At 44.3% G+C, this 16,950-nt stretch overlaps 1 protein-coding gene across 1 annotated transcript in view; it reads left to right on the top strand.

Annotated features, from left to right (window-relative positions):
- The window catches only part of naalad2 (N-acetylated alpha-linked acidic dipeptidase 2), a 106,951-nt gene that overhangs the window by 60,724 nt on the left and 29,277 nt on the right, over positions 1–16,950 (top strand). The window contains exons 12-14 of the mRNA XM_063052836.1: positions 1,125–1,188; positions 8,031–8,098; positions 11,343–11,434. Coding sequence (XP_062908906.1) covers positions 1,125–1,188; positions 8,031–8,098; positions 11,343–11,434 — 224 coding nt within the window. The remainder of the gene's footprint in view (positions 1–1,124; positions 1,189–8,030; positions 8,099–11,342; positions 11,435–16,950) is intronic.

The raw sequence follows: 16,950 nt of genomic DNA, 5'->3' as shown, positions 1-16,950 counted from the left end.
CTGAGATTATCATGCACACCAGACTCTAGACTTTACAGAGAATGGTGCGAGAAACAAAACAAAAAAAGTCCAATGAGTGACAGTTCTATGGGCAAAAATGTCTTGTTAATGAGGGAGGTCAGAGGAGAATGGTCAGACTGGTTCAAACTGACAGGAAGGAGATAGTAACTCAAGTAACCATGCATTACAACAGTGGTGTGCAGAAGAGCATCTCTGAATGCACAATACGTTGAACCTCGAAGTGGATGGGCTACAGCAGCAGAAGACCACAAATATACACTTCTGCACTGAGTATATGTTTTATTAGGTGCAGGAGGCCTCTGAATATAGTTGCAGTGTTTTCTGTTTTATGTCACATTTCCCACATCTGTTATTTTGCTTTTCAGACTACCTGAGTTGATATGCTAATGCACAAGTACCTAAAGATTAATCCTCATACTTTCAAAACTATAGTACTCATCACTTGAAACTTGATTCCTTGAAGCTGTGAACAGCTGTCACCATTTTGTGCAAATGAACACAGACATTTCAAGAAGATTAATGTTTTAATAGAACTTCCCAGGTGGTAATGTAAAATATCAATGTTCAAAGATGGGAAGATTTTTAAAAAGTTTGTTTGATGTGGCTATATTCCCAGCACTGATTGGTTAATTAATCTCTAATATTTGAAATTTGGCTTAAATTTAAGCAACATCCCCACAGGAAAAAGCTGTAATGAAGCATATATTCTAGAATTTTCTCTCTTGACCTGTGGCAAGCATATTCCAGTTAGAGAAAGAATGTATTAATTTGTTCTGCATGGTAGCAGTTGTTCCAGGAAGGAAAACTCTTTAGGCTCAAATGGGATGCACTCTTGGGGAATGCATAAAACTTTACTATAAATTATGTTTACTTTACATTAGAATTAATATCAACCATTACTGCTTGATCTGTTCTGAATGTATTCAAATTGCGTAAGCATGTATTGTTTCTTTTTGAAACCTCTTACCATCTGAAAGTGCTTTGCAACTAATTTAGCATTTTTAAACTGTGGTTGACAATTATGTCAGCTAACTTTGAACTAGAGGTGACATCCCTTTGTTAAAGTGCTTTAATCAATAATGCTTTGATATTTTTACATTAAGGACAATGCCAAACTGCTTCAGGAACGAGCTGTGGCATATATCAATGCAGATTCAGCTATTGAAGGTAACTAAATTGACTTGAAGTAGACAATTAATCTGAGATCTTTCTCTCCCAAAAAAAATGCTGTAAGAAGTGGAATGATTGTCATTGTATAGCAGTGTGATGGGATGGGATAGAGTCTAGTAGGTGACAGTTGCTATCAGAATGGGTGGGAATGATTAGCATATGGAATGCGGGTGAGAAGGAGAACGGAAAAATGAACAAAGGAGAAGACATCTAGATGGACGTATATGTGTAGAGAGTACAGGGGTGTGGGTTTTCTTGAAATCAGAACCAGGGTGCGGGCGCTCCATATAACAGTCACTGATGTAGATGAGATAACATCATGAAAATTAAATGCCATGGACCAGGTTGGAGGAAGTGCAGGTTGAACCTCCTCTTCACCTGGACAGAACACTTGGTCCGTGGATGATGGTGATGAGGCAGATGCAAGAACAAATGTTGCATGGTACAGCACCAGGGAAGGATGAGTTGAATAGGGGTGGGGTGGAGTGGGATGGATGGGCCAGGGTGTCCCTGAGAGCACTATCTCTTGGCAAAGTAGAAAGAAGAGGAGAGGGGAAGAAGTAACTGTGGGCGGGATCAAACTGGAGCCGGCAAAAATAACCGTGATGATGTATTGAATGCAGCAGCAAGCAGGGTGATGGGTGAAGACCAAGGGAACACGATCGCTGTTCTTGATGATGTTGGTAAGGGCAGACAAATAGGGAAATGGAAGAAATGTGTGAGGGCCCACAGATGGCACAAGGAAAGCTATATTTCCAGAAGGAAGAAGACATTTCAGCAGCTCTAGGACATGCCTTATCTTTAGACCAGATGCAGTGGACATTGAGAAAAATGGATGGCATCATTACAGGAGCAAGCTGGGATGAGATTTTAGTTGAGATAACCGTGGGAGTCAGTAAGTTTATAAGTGTTAGTGGAAATGAACAGAATTCAGAAAAGGAAGAGAAGTGTCATGGATAGTCCAGCTGAATAAGAGAACAGGATTGAAGTGCAAGAACCTCAATTTTATATATTCCAACCATCTATTGCTGATTGCAACATGCAGAGATTGTTAAAGGCTAAGAACATGGTAGACTGGAAGGTAGTGAATGTTGTGCCTTTGTTAAAGAAGGGCACCAAAGAAATATCTGGGAACTCTAGACCAATAAGACTAATGCTTGTGGTAAGTTAATTACTGGAGAGGATTCTGAGGGATAAAAAATATGTACATCTGGAAAGATGGGTTAATTAGAGGTCATCAGTATGTCTTTGTGCATGAGAGATCATGTCATACAAACCTGATTATTTTTTTTGATGAGGTGACCAAGAAAGGACATAAGGGTAGGGTGGAAGATGTGCTTTATATTGACTTCAGTAAGGTCTTTGATAAAATTCCATATGGTAGACTGGTGTGGAAGTTTAAGTTGCATGAAATCCAGGGATAGGTGACTAATTGGCTTAATGATAGAAAAAAGAGTGCATATGGAAGATTGTTCCTCGACTGGAAGACCATGATTGGTGGTATGCCTTGGGTCAGTGCTGGGTTCCTTGCTTGTCATCTATATCAATGACTTGGAGAAGAATGTACAGGGCATATTAAGTTTGCACACAGGTGATAAGTTGACAGTGAAGAAGATGATCAAATTTTGCTGATTAAAGTGACGAGGGAGATTGAAGCGTCAAGCTGTGTGGGGAAGGTGAGCACCGGCTACCTGTCTTTTGATCGACCTGCTACACAGAGGGAAAGATCTGCCACTGGGCCCGGAGAGTGTTCCCCAGGTTTTTCTGCATTTTTGATGTGGACTTGGACTATAGACTTTTTTTCAGTCTTATAGTTTTTAGATTCTGTGTTTTTTGTACAATCTTTGTTGGTTTCTTTTGTGCAGGGAGGGGGATTTGGGGGTCAATGTGCCTGTTCTGTTTACGTTCAGTTTTTTGATCAGGGAGGGTTTTTTGGGGGTTGATGATCCTGCTGCCTTTGCTTGGTTTCATGGCTACTTGAAGAAGAATTTTAAGTTGTATGCTTTGACAATAAATGAACCTTTGAAATATTATAAGGGAATCTTGATATCTTGATTAGCTGAGTAAGTGCACTGAGTAATGGTAAATGGAGTTTAATTCAGATACATGTAAATTGTTGCATTTTGGAAAGCCAAATCCAGTTAAAACCTTCACAGTAAATGCCAGGGTCCCGGGGAGTGTTGTAGACCAGGGACCTTGGAGTACAAGAATATGGTTCACTGAAAGTGGAATCACAAGTAGACAATGATGGAGAAGGCTCTCGGCTTGCTGGCCTACATCAATCAGGGCATTGAGTATAAAAGCAGGGAGGTCATGATACAGTTGTAGAGGGCACTTGCGAGGCTGCACTTGAAGTATTATGATTGTTTTTGGTCACCCTGTTAGAGGAAAGATGTTATTAAGCTGAAAAGAGTGCAGAAAAGAAATTACAAGAATGTTTCAGGTCTTGATGTGCTGTGTTATAGGAAAAGGTTGGACAGGCTAGGACTTTATTCCTTAGAGTGTAGGAGACTGAAATGTGATCTTTAAAAGGTGTATAAAGTCATGAGGGTCATAGATGGGGAGAGTACACTCACGTCTTTTCCCCCCAGAGTTGGGGAACCGAGGATTAGAGGGCATAGGGTTAATGTTTCGAGGATAAAGTTTTAATCGGAGTTTGAATGGCAACTGTTTCTACACAAAGTATAAACACTTTTTATGCCTGTGGAATGAGCTGCTGGAGGAGGAGATTGCAGCTGGTACAATAACAGATTTTAAGAGATAGATAGGTATTGAATTGACTTTATTACTTCCATCCTTCCTATACAAGAGGAGTAAAAAAATCTTTACATTATGTCTCCATCTAAATGTGCAATGTGTAACTTATAGTAATTTATATTAAATAGTATGCACAACCGGACAGTCAATATAACAGAGAAATACAATTGTATCTGCATGAATTAGTCAGTCTGATAGCCTGGTGGAAGAAGCTGTCCTGGAGCCTGTTGGTCCTGGCTTTTATGCTGCAGTACCAGTTCCCAGATGGTAGCAGCTGGAACAGTTTGTAGTTGGGGTGACTTGGGTGCCCAATGATCCTTCGGGTTCTTTTTACACACCTGTCTTTGTAAATGTCCTGAATAGTGGGAAGTTTATATCTACAGATGTGCTGGGCTGTCCGCACCACTCTCTGCAGAGTCCTGCAATTGAGGGAAGCATAGTTCCCATACCAAGCAGTAATGCAGCCAGTCAGAATGCTCTTTCTTGTGCCCCTGTAGAAAGTTCTTGGGATTTGGAGACCCATACCAAACTTCTTCAACTGTCTGAGGTGAAAGAGGCACTGTTGTGCCTTTTTCACCACACAGCCAGTATGTACAGACCACGTGAGATCCTCGGTAATGTTTATACTGAGGAACTTAAAGCTGTTCACCCTCTCAACCCCAGATCCATTGATGTCAATAAGGGTTAGCCTGCCTCCATTCCTCCTGTAGTCTGCAACCAGCTCCTTTGTTTTTACGAAGTTGAGGGACAGGTTGCTTTCTTGACCACTGTGTCAGGGTGATGACTACTTCTCTGTAGGCTACCTCATTATTATTTGAGATTAGGCCAATCAGTGTAGTGTTGTCAGCAAATTTAATTAGCAGATTGGAGCTGTGGGTGGTAACACAGTCATGGATATACAGAGAGTAAAGGAGGGGGCTGAGGGGCACCTGTATTGAGGGGCAGAGGTGAGGGAACCCACTCTAATCACTTGCCGACGATCTGACAGGAAGTCCAGCATCCAGCCCCAAAAGGCAGAGTGAAGGCCAAGGTCTCTGAGCTGCTTGTCGAGCCTGGAGAGAATTATGGTGCTGAGTGCTGAACTGTAGTCCAAGCATAGTATTATCACATAAGCATCCTTCTCCAGGTGTGTTAGGACTGTGTGTAGAGCTGTGGCTATTGCATCTGTCGATGGGTTGAGGCCAGTAGGTGAATTGTAGGGGGTCCAGTGTGGTGGTAACATGCTGCAGATGTAGTCCTTGACCAGCCCCTCAAAGCATTTGCTTGTTATTGAGGTGAATGTGATAGAACGCCAGTCATTCAGATATGTTACCTTGGTCTTTTTAGGTACAGGAAGGATGGTGGATGTTTTGAAGCAGGAGGGCCCTCTACACTGGGAGAGGGAGAGATTAAAAATGTCTTTAAATACACCTGCCAGTTGTGTTGCAGACACTCTGAGATGCCATCTGGTCCCGCAGCCTTGCAACTATCTGCTGGTTGGAAAGGCTGGGATACTTCAGTCTCAGGTGACCAAGCTGCAGGTCGCATCAGCGGCTCTCCTTGGGGGCTCAGTGTTGGCAACATTGAATCGAGCATAAAAAAATTTAGATCATCTGGGAGAGAGGCAGGGATGTTGGAAACTCCACTGCGTTTAGCTTTGAAATTTGCAATGGTGTGCAGACCTTGCCATAAGCTGCGTGTGTTGTTGGTGGAGAGTTGTGGCTGAATCTTGTCCCTGTATTGTTGTTCTGCTGCCTTCATGACTTTGTGTAGAATGTAGCTACATTTCTTGAGTTCCTGTTGGTCACCGGCAATGTAAGCTCTGTGTTGCGCAGTAAGTGCTGCTCACTTGGAACTATTGATCCAGGGTGGTTTGGATAGACCCTGACCAATTTTGGGGGGGGACAGCATCCTCAATGCACTTCCGGATGAAACTTGTGATCCCATCCGTGAACTCGGAGACATCCTCATCATGGAAGACATTCCAGTTGACGTCATCAAAGCAGTCCTGTAGCATGGAGACCGATTGGTTGGACCAACAGTGGATGGTTTTAACAATGGCTGCCTCTTGTTTCAGCTTCTGCCTGTACTTTGGCAGCAGCAAAATGGAGGAGTGATCCGATTTTCCACATGGAGGGCGGAGGAGTGCTTTGTGAGCATTGCGGCGGGGAGAGTAGCAGTGATTGAGTATGCTATCTCCCTGTGTGCTCTCCTGGATATGTTGACAAAACTTTGGAGAGACTTTAGTCAGCGATGCTCTATTTAAGTCACTGGCAGCGCTGAAGGCAGCCTTCAGGTGTGCAGTCTCCAGGGTTCCTGTGGTCTCGTACGGTTCCTTGAGAGCCACGTCAGTATCAGCTTGTGGCAGAATATACACAGCTGTGATGATAAAGCTGTGAACTCCCCAGGCAGGCAGAAAGGTCTACACAGTAGCACAAGGTACTCCAGATCCGGGGAACAAAAGGATTTGAGGGCACGCACATTCTGGGGGTCACACCAAGCATTATTGACCATGAAGCATATCCCACCTCCTTTATTCTTCCCGGAGAGGTTTTTTGACCTGTCCGCCAGATGGAGCGCTCGATGGCGTGATCCGGTATGTCATCCATCAGCCAGGTCTCCACAAAACACAAAGCGTTACATTCCTCTGTTTCCCACTGGTAGGAGATTCTGGCTCTCAGTTCGCACAGCTTATTGGATTGGAAAAGTTTTGAAGGGGTTCTAGGGAGTAGCTTGGATGGGGCATCTTGCTCATATGGGCTAGTTGTGCTGATGGGTCTGTTTCCATGCTGCTATAGACACGTGCACAATAGTGCACTGTCCTCGATACTGAGAAAATTGTGAGGACCACCTGCCTTTTCTCTGAGCTGACTTGCCGTCTTTATAGCTGCGTCAATATGTTGCATCCAGGTTAGGTCCTCAGAGATCTTAACACCCAGCAACTTAAAATTGCTCACTCTCTCCACTTCTGATCTCTCTGAGGATTGATTTGTGTTCCCTCATCGTACCCTTGCTGAAGTCCACAATCAGCTCTTTGGTCGTACTGATGTTGAGTGCAAGGTTGTTGCTACGACACCACTCAACTAACTGGTACATCTCACTCCTGTACAGCCTCTTGTCACCATCTAAAATTCTGCCAACAATGGTTGTGTCATCAGCAAATTTGTAGATGCTGTTTGAACTATGCACAGCCACATAGTTACAGGTGCAGAGAGAGTAGAGCAGAGAGCTAAGCACACATCCCTGTGGGGCACCAGTGTTAATGTCAGTGAAGTGGAGGTGTTATTTCCAATCCACAAAAATCGTGGTTTTCCAGTTAGGAAGTTGAGGATCTAGTTGCAGAGGGTGGTACAAGGCCTAGGTTCCGTAGATTTTTGATCAGTTCTGTGGGAATGATGGTGTTAAATGCTGAGCTATAGTCAATAAACAGCATCCTGACATATGTATTTGCATTGTCCAGGTGATCCAAGGCTTCGTGTAGAGTCATTAAGGTTGCATCTGTGGTAGACTTATAGTGGCGATAGGCAAATTGCAGTGGGTCCAGATCCTTACTGAGACAGGTGTTGATTCTAGCCTTTGCCAGCCTCTCAAAGCATTTCATCACCATAGATGTGACTGCTTCTGGACAATAGTCATTGAGCCTGCTCACATTGCTCCTCTTGAGTACTGGTATAATTGTTGCCCTTTTGAAGCAGATCTCATCATATCCTGTCAGCTACCACATGAACATACCTCACCATGACCAATTGAACATAACCCTTTTCATCACCTTTCGACCTCTGCTCCTGATGCTTTGAACTTGATCCAGACTTTGAAGTCCAACCACTACCCCCTTCCCCACTATTACAATCTTCTTGTTTGACCACACTGACCCAATCCCAAATTCAGATGTAATGGACTTATTTTTCTTACTCCAGATGAAAGACATTGCAGTGCCCAACTTGTAACACAAAAATTTGTGATTAAATTCACTGTCATTTAATACTTCAACTTAATTCATATTTGTGCTAAGGGTGTAATTATTTTGCCTATTTGTATATTGCTACTTGTCAAGGTTGTAATTTAATAATGTTCTCTTATCTTTCTTTGTATCTGCCTTTTAGGTAACTACACACTGAGAGTTGACTGTAGCCCATTACTCAACCAGTTGGTTTATAACTTGACTAAAGAGGTAAGGAACTATTCACTCCCAGAATTCGGTTGTATAGTTTGAAATGTTTACTGAGTGTCTAAGGAATTTGTTGTAAATCATTTTTCTTACTGAAAGATTCAGTGTATGGAGATATTGTGAAGTATTTCTGAGAGTGCAATGCTGAGGTGGAAAGTTTAGATACCATGCAACTCTTTGGATGCAGCCAATATATTTCCAATTGGTGTTTTCCATTTTATACTCATGAAAAGAGGTTTCTAAGGGCACATCAGCAGTGTAGCTGGTTAAGTATGGAACTGGATTGAAAACTATGGAGGTTAAAGATCATGATGATGGTTCCACAGTTTGAGTAGTAGAATGAGATAGAGAAGCAACTTTCCTGTAATTTTTTTTTGAAATGCAGAGTTTTCAGGTATATGCTTTGTTTTAAAAAATAATAATAATAATGAAGTAGACAAGCACTGCCTAGTAGTTAGAGGACACAGAAGAGCAATAAATGAACTTTGACATAGCTATTGATGGAATTGGATTCAGGAATTAATGGATTCATACTTATTCATTATTACATATGGAAAATAAGGATTGTAGCATGGGAATATTGTTTAATACGAATATGAATAGATATGATATATCATGTGTTGAGACAGAATTGAGGACTACAAATCTGCCTGGAAGAGAGCATGAACAATGAGATATAAATATATAGTTAACTCTTGTCAAATAAAACCTTAATTGTAAAGAGCATTTCAGTTTTTAATGTGCAGTTTTAAATACAATATTAAACCTTATTGCGGTTCATAAGACAGGTGCCCCTTAACTACTTGGCTTACGTGAAGATTTTAAAATGAAATTTGACATCTGAATTTCAAAGGGGGTATAACATGTTCTAATAGGACATATGAGTTTAACTGTCTGCATTTAGCAGATCATTTTGCACCCATGACCATGGTTTTAATATATCTGGTGAGATTGACACAAGTACCTACTGGATTATCTATAAGTAGCTGGGTGTGACATTTGTGGAGCAAATTATGTAGATCCTATGCATCCACCCTCACTGCTGATGTGGAACTGGGCCAGATACAGGTTGGCCGTAGCTGGGTCAGGTAAAGGCTTGGAGTCCACCTCACCCACTTCTGAAGTAAAATGCTAGAATCTTTTAGGAGGTGAAGCCACCTCTGATGTGACCTTTTATTCTGCCCTTCTCTACCCCAGCTGCACCCCATGCCAGCACCTTTCTTGCCTTCTGTAATAGATGAATCCAGACTTCATTTCCTCTTCCCATCTCCACCTTGAATATTTATGGGGGGGGGGTGTCCTTGACAAACAGAAAATTATAGCCCACGCATGCCCTGATGTGTTGTGGCTGGGCTTTGTGGGTCACAATAAGACCACCACATAACACAAGATGCAGGGAGCAGCGGAGGCAAAATGGGGCCAAACTATTTCTGAAACCTTACATGTTGTATAAATGATAAATAAACAAAAAGTATTAAATGATAAATAAGTGAAAGAAGTAAAGGAAAAAATACTATATGTTCTGCCGCAAACAACAACTCCCTTGTCCATTCGTCCCCCCCATCCCTCCCCACTGATCTCGCTCCTGGCACTTATCCGTGTAAGCGGAACAAGTGCTACACATGCCCTTACACTTCCTCCCTTGCCACCATTCAGGGCCCCAAACAGTCCTTCCAGGTGAGGCAGCACTTCACCTGTGAGTCGACTGGGGTGATATACTGCGTCCGGTGCTCCCGATGTGGCCTTTTATATATTGGCGAGACCCGATGCAGACTGGGAGACCGCTTTGCTGAACATCTACACTCTGTCCGCCAGAGAAAGCAGGATCTCCCAGTGGCCACACATTTTAATTCCACATCCCATTCCCATTCTGATATGTCTATCCACGGCCTCCTCTACTGTAAAGATGAAGCCACACTCAGGTTGGAGAAACAACACCTTGTATTCCGTCTGGGTAGCCTCCAACCTGATGGCATGAACATCGACTTCTCTAACTTCCGCTAGGCCCCACCTCCCCCTCGTACCCCATCTGTTACTTATTTTTATGCACACATTCTTTCTCTCACTCTCCATTTTCTCCCTCTGTCCCTCTGAATATACCTCTTGCCCATCCTCTGGGTCACCCCCCCCCCATCTTTCTTCCCGGACCTCCTGTCTCATGATCCTCTCGTATCCCTTTTGCCTATCACCTGTCCAGCTCTTGGCTCTATCCCTCCCCCTCCTGTCTTCTCCTATCATTTTGGATCTCCCCCTCCCCCTCCAACTTTCAAATCCCTTACTCACTCTTCCTTCAGTTAGTCCTGACGAAGGGTCTCGGCCTGAAACGTCGACTGCACCTCTTCCTACAGATGCTGCTTGGCCTGCTGCGTTCACCAGCAACTTTGATGTGTGTTGTTATATGTTCTGCCGATGGTCATGAAATTAAACTACTTAATGAAAAAAAATGCAATCCGCAATGTGTGGTGATAAGTGAAAATCCGAAGTTGCATGCCAGAGACCAGTCAGAAAATATGTGTAATCTAATTTATTTTACAATGACAGACCTATAACATGCCCTAGTGTTACATACATACAAACATACCTACTGGTGCTGTATCTCTGCCATACTGATGGTTTTTGCCTGCTTATGCAATGCTCATTAGTCAGTAGGTAGGTGTGGTACACCTGTCCCTTGATCTGGATGGGATCAAAAGATTTAACCCTTTTGACCTAATCAGTGGGTCTCTGGTTTCTGTTCTGTGCACCTTGCTTAGTCTGTCCCTGAATATGTTCTTAGTTTCTGAACCTTCTGCATTGAGTAAGAAGATAAATGAGTTAAAAATTAAGTAGCACTTCAAGTCATTTGCATCCTCCCTGGCAGCTTGGCACTGCTATGAAATTGAAATGATATGGTCTCAATAATGTTTGATATCACAAACTTGTTCTTAACAATCCTCCAGGCATTTACTTCTAGTACAAATTTCAGTTCCTTTATCAAGATGGCCTCTTGCTCCAAATAGTTTCAGCAATAGATCCATCTTGGTTGTTCTTTATTGTCTGAATCTTCACCATGGAATTGAACCAATGCCTTGAACCTGGAAGATCTTCTGTTCCCAAAAATTCAGGAAAGGACCTTCTAATCTTGTATCAGACAAACGTCCCAGGGTTTGACCTTATCAAATACTTATGAATTGGCTGTTTCTGACAGAAGACTAATGAAAGAATGTGAAAATACTGAAATAAAGGATTCAATTTTGCCTTCCTTCAGATGCCAAGCCCTGATGATGGTTTTGAGGGAAAATCCCTTTACCAGAGTTGGTATGAGAAAGATCCTTGGACAGAATACAAAGAAGCTCCCAGGTCAGACAGAAATGTTTTTCCTCCACTTTTCCTTAGTTTATGAATTGTGGGGGAAAATCTGTTGCTGCTGGAAATGAATGGTCTGGAATGGATACTTCTGAGCTTATATTGGCCTACAGTGTCATGTAGAACAACTTGATTAATTCACCCATTATATTAATTATTCATTGTTCCCAGCCTGACTTAACAGGGGGTTCTGGGAGGTTGATGTTCTTGCATTTGAAGGAGAGGGGGATTTGGGAGTTGATGTTCTTGTTAAACATTTTTGTTGGTATATTTGTGTGGGGAGAGAGGGATTTGGGGGCTAGTGTTCTTGTGTTTGGTGTGGGGGGATTGGGTTTGGGGTTGTTGATCTTGATGCCATTCTTTTTCATGGGGGGGGTGGGTTTGCTATTTCACGCCAAACTGACTTCCATGGGTTTTCTTTTGTTTCGTGGCTTCCCGGAGAAGAAGAGTCTCAAAGGTATGTACTGCGTACAGTACATACTTTGATAATAAACGAACCTTTGAACTTTAAAACATTTTGCAAAGAGGTACTTCTAAGGATAACTATAATGTTAAGGTGTAGGTAAGAATGGGGGAAAATTAGAACATGTGGAACTAAACTCCATGCTTAATCAGCAACACCGTACAGGCTTCAGGGGGTTACTGCATGTTAAATACCATTAGATCCCTAAACTTTAGAGAACCCAGTTCAGAAGCAGAGTACAATAAGCAGCCACAAACATTGTGCAGTTAATATTACTTAAGATGAATTGCAGTGCTCTGCAGAAAGAGACAGTTTGTTCAATTGCCAGTTCTGAGGTAGAGCAATCAATTAGTTCCATTGATCCTCTTTCCTTCAATTAAACTAATTTCTTTATTGCTTCTTACAAGTGAATCTTTGTTTTCAGCAAGTTCAAATCATTGCAGGTATTTGTAGGCTTTCGATGTGTCCCTGGCTAGATCCATTTAATCTATTTCATCTGGATTCAGACTTTTCTGTTAATGGGAATAGTTTCACATCATTTACTCTTGAATTTAAATATTTCTATTTTTAAAATATAGAACAGAACAATTTCTTCAGCCATGTTTTGCTGAACTAATTAAGCTAATGATGCCTAATTAAACTAATTTCTTCTTTCACATCTCTTCATTCCCTGTGTATTCATGTGACTATCCAAGAGCCTTTTAAATGCCTCCATCAAGACTAACTTCAGCATCTGCCACTCCAGAGAAAACAACCCTAGTTTGTCCAACCTCTCGAAATAGCACTTGTCTTCTACTCCAGGCATTTGTCTATCAAAACTCTTCTGCACTCTCTTCAATGATGTAATATTCCTTGTAATTGGGTGACTTGATTGTATGCAATACTCCTCATGCAGCCTAAACAGCATTTTATAAAGCTGCAGCATAACTTCCTGACGTTTAAATCCAAAGCCTGAACTAATAAAAGCAAGCAAGTCATGCACTTTCTTTATCACCCTATCAGTTTTTGAAGCCATCTTAAGGGAGTTATGGACTTGGACCTCAAGACCCTTTTGTATATTGGTGCTTTTAAGAATCCTGGCGTTAACTGTGAACTTCCCCTTTACATTTGATCTCCCAAAATGTAAAGCCTCGCACTTTCCCAGATCAAACTCCATATGCCATGTCCCTGTTCATATCTGCAACTGATCTATTTTCCACTAAATTCTTTGATCTTCTACGCTATCCACAATGTCTCCACTATTGGTGTCTTTGTGCTATTCGGTCTTATTCAATTGCCTCATGTTTTAGTCTACTCAAAGGTGAACCTGCACCACTAACAAACCTCCAGACTATTATGGGCATTTCATTTACACATTTACCCCATATTCACTACAGTGATCATTCTCTCTTGCAAGGTAAAGCTGTTTAAAACCACATTCTGGAAAGATGTGTACATTGCCCATAAGTTCAATTATCTGGAGGAGATGGTACGGGTAATCATAGACTTAGCTGCTAGTGCCCATGGTAATTTGGAGATCTGAGGATGTTTTTATATCCAGTCATTTGCTTTGTATCCCACTTCTTGCCTTTTGCTCGTTTATATCCATGTTGTACGATCGCACCTTTGATAATTATCGTGTCCTGTGGCCACTCGAGCAGGCTTCTGCAGTGAAGCCTGCCCCACGATGAAAAGGAGGATATTACATTTGGGTCCAGGGCCATGCAGAGTAAGGTCGTACATCATTTTAGGTCCAGGAGCCTCCGGAGAGAAGACTGATGGCCTTTCGTGTGCAGAGGCTGCTGAGTATATACATGGTGGGCCAGTGCTTGAAAGCTGACCAGGAGCCTGTAGGAACTCTGCAGCTCCAGCCTTGAATCCACAGCTTTACATGGAACCTGGTTCCCAACCTTTCAACATCAAGGAGAGGCTACACTGGAAAACACTGAACTTCAGCGCCAATCCACTGTCAGCAGAAGCTCTGCACTCTGTACGATGCAGTACCCCTGCACTCTGTACGATGCAGTACCCCTGCACTCTGTACGATGCAGTACCCCTGCACTCTGTACGATGCAGTACCCCTGCACTCTGTACGATGCAGTACCCCTGCACTCTGTACGATGCAGTACCCCTGCACTCTGTACGATGCAGTACCCCTGCACTCTGTACGATGCAGTACCCCTGCACTCTGTACGATGCAGTACCCCTGCACTCTGTACGATGCAGTACCCCTGCACTCTGTACGATGCAGTACCCCTGCACTCTGTACGATGCAGTACCCCTGCACTCTGTACGATGCAGTACCCCTGCACTCTGTACGATGCAGTACCCCTGCACTCTGTACGATGCAGTACCCCTGCACTCTGTACGATGCAGTACCCCTGCACTCTGTACGATGCAGTACCCCTGCACTCTGTACGATGCAGTACCCCTGCACTCTGTACGATGCAGTACCCCTGCACTCTGTACGATGCAGTACCCCTGCACTCTGTACGATGCAGTACCCCTGCACTCTGTACGATGCAGTACCCCTGCACTCTGTACGATGCAGTACCCCTGTACGATGCAGTACCCCTGTACGATGCAGTACCCCTGTACGATGCAGTACCCCTGCACTCTGATCTGTAGCAGGCTGCTTAGCCAGCAGATGCACTGTTGCATGGGTGTAGTAGTAGTTGAGGTATTCTACCTGCGAGTTCAGCCATTTGGAGGAGGTGGTGTTGGAGACATGACAGCCTATAGCTTGGGGGTTCAGGTCTAGAACTATTCATGATTGTCCTTTACAGCAGCTAACCCCACCCTAGTGAGCAATGTTTGTCCAGCTCAGCTGCATCACAGTAAGAGCATGGATTGTATGTAGAGACACAGGAGAAGACGTGGCAACTACATTTATAAAAAGACATTAGTCTGTAATAGAACACACTTGCTCTTGTCTGTATGTATAGAAATGTTTGCCTTGTTGGATGACTTGGTTCTGGCTGTTACAATTTGTGCAGTAGGGAGATTGAGATGAGAGGAATGACAACGTGAGACTGTTACAAAGTCAAAGCCAGATTTTCTTCATTGGTTATAGCGGCTCAGTGATATGCATACCAATTAGTGCTCACCCTCATTTGCCATAGAGGCTGGTGGCACAGAGCAGGGCTTGAGGAAATCCTCAGGATGTAGTGTGGGAGAACTCCACCGTAGGGAATCAGCAAGCGCATAGAAAAGAAGCAGTAGATTTCCACAAGAGGATGATGTGTGCTTCGGTGTCGTCTTGGTGATGTTGAAATATCCATCAGTACTTTGCCCCTGTCAAGTTGTTTCAGGAGTTTTCTGCTTAGCTGGAAACTGTCATGACTTGCTGAAACTGTGTTGGGCTGCTGAATGGGTGTAGTGCTTCATGCAGATCACAGTGTAGCAGGTTCCTTCCTTCCTGCTGGACGGGGCAGAGCAGATGAGTGGCAAGCTCACAGCTCCACCAGCCTGGCTCCAATCCCAGTTTCCAGTGCTGTCAGTCGAGAGCTTGCACATTCTCCCTGTGACCACATGTGTTCTCTCCAGGTGCTAGGCTTTCATCGTGCATCCCAATGAGGTGGGTTGATAGGTTAATTGGTTGCTGTAAATTGGTGCGTGTACAAGTGAGCGGTGTAATCCAGGGGAAGAGAGTGGGCAGGTGAGTGTTGTAATCCAGGGGAGTGAGTGATGGAATCTGGGGGGGGGGGGGGGGGGGAGAGAGTGGTTGTGATCCAGCAGCAGTGAGTGTGCAGGTGAGTGTTGTAATCCAGGGGAGTGAGTGTGCAGGTGAGTGTTGTAATCCAGGGGAGTGAGTGGGCAGGTGAGTGTTGTAATCCGGGGGAGCGAGTGTGCAGGTGAGTGATGTAATCCAGGAGGAGAGAGTGTGCAGGTGAGTGTTGTAATCCAGGACAGCGAGTGTGCAGGTGAGTGTTGTAATCCAGGGGGAGAGTGTGTGCAGGTGAGCGGTGTAATCCCGGGGGAGCAAGTGTGCAGGTGAGTGTTGTAATCCAGGAGGAGAGAGTGGGCAGGTGAGTGTTGTAATCCGGGGGAGCGAGTGCGCAGGTGAGTGATGTAATCCAGGGGGAGAGAGTGGGCAGGTGAGTTTTGTAATCCAGGGGGAGAGAGTGTGCAGGTGAGTGTTGTAATCCGGGGGAGTGAGTGTGCAGGTGAGTGTTGTAATCCAGGGGAGTGAGTGGGCAGGTGAATGTTGTAATCCGGGGGAGTGAGTGCACAGGTGAGTGATGTAATCTGGGGAAGAGAGTGGGCAGGGGAGTGTTGTAATCCAGGGGAAGAGAGTGGGCAGGTGAGTGTTGTAATCCAGGGGGAGCAAGTGTGCAGGTGAGTGTTGTAATCCAGGGGGAGCAAGTGTGCAGGTGAGTGTTGTAATCCAGGGGGAGCGAGTGTGCAGGTGAGTGTTGTAATCCAGGGGGAGCGAGTGTGCAGGTGAGTGATGTAATCCAGGAGGAGAGAGTGCGCAGGTGAGTGTTGTAATCCGGGGGAGCGAGTGCGCAGGTGAGTGTTGTAATCCAGGAGGAGCGAGTGCGCAGGTGAGTGTTGTAATCCGGGGGAGCGAGTGTGCAGCTGAGTGATGTAATCCGGGGGAGCGAGTGTGCAGGTGAGTGATGTAATCCAGGAGGGAGAGAGTGCGCAGGTGAGTGTTGTAATCCAGGAGAGCGAGTGTGCAGGTGAGTGTTGTAATCCAGGGGGAGAGTGTGTGCAGGTGAGCGGTGTAATCCCGGGGGAGCAAGTGTGCAGATGAGTGTTGTAATCCAGGAGGAGAGAGTGGGAAGGTGAGTGTTGTAATCCGGGGGAGCGAGTGCGCAGGTGAGTGATGTAATCCAGGGGGAGAGAGTGGGCAGGTGAGTGTTGTAATCCAGGGGGAGCGAGTGTGCAGGTGAGTGTTGTAATCCAGGGGGAGCGAGTGTGCAGGTGAGTGATGTAATCCAGGGGGAGCGAGTGTGCAGGTGAGTGATGTAATCCGGGAGGAGAGAGTGTGCAGGTGAGTGATGTAATCCAGGAGGAGAGAGTGCGCAGGTGAGTGTTGTAATCCGGGGGAGCGAGTGCGCAG

The sequence above is a fragment of the Mobula hypostoma genome, chromosome 7 (assembly GCF_963921235.1).
Source record: "Mobula hypostoma chromosome 7, sMobHyp1.1, whole genome shotgun sequence".
Classification (NCBI taxonomy): Eukaryota; Metazoa; Chordata; class Chondrichthyes; order Myliobatiformes; family Myliobatidae; genus Mobula; species Mobula hypostoma.
The sequence above is the reverse complement of the archived record's forward strand: the minus strand, read 5'-3'. Positions and strand labels throughout refer to the sequence as shown.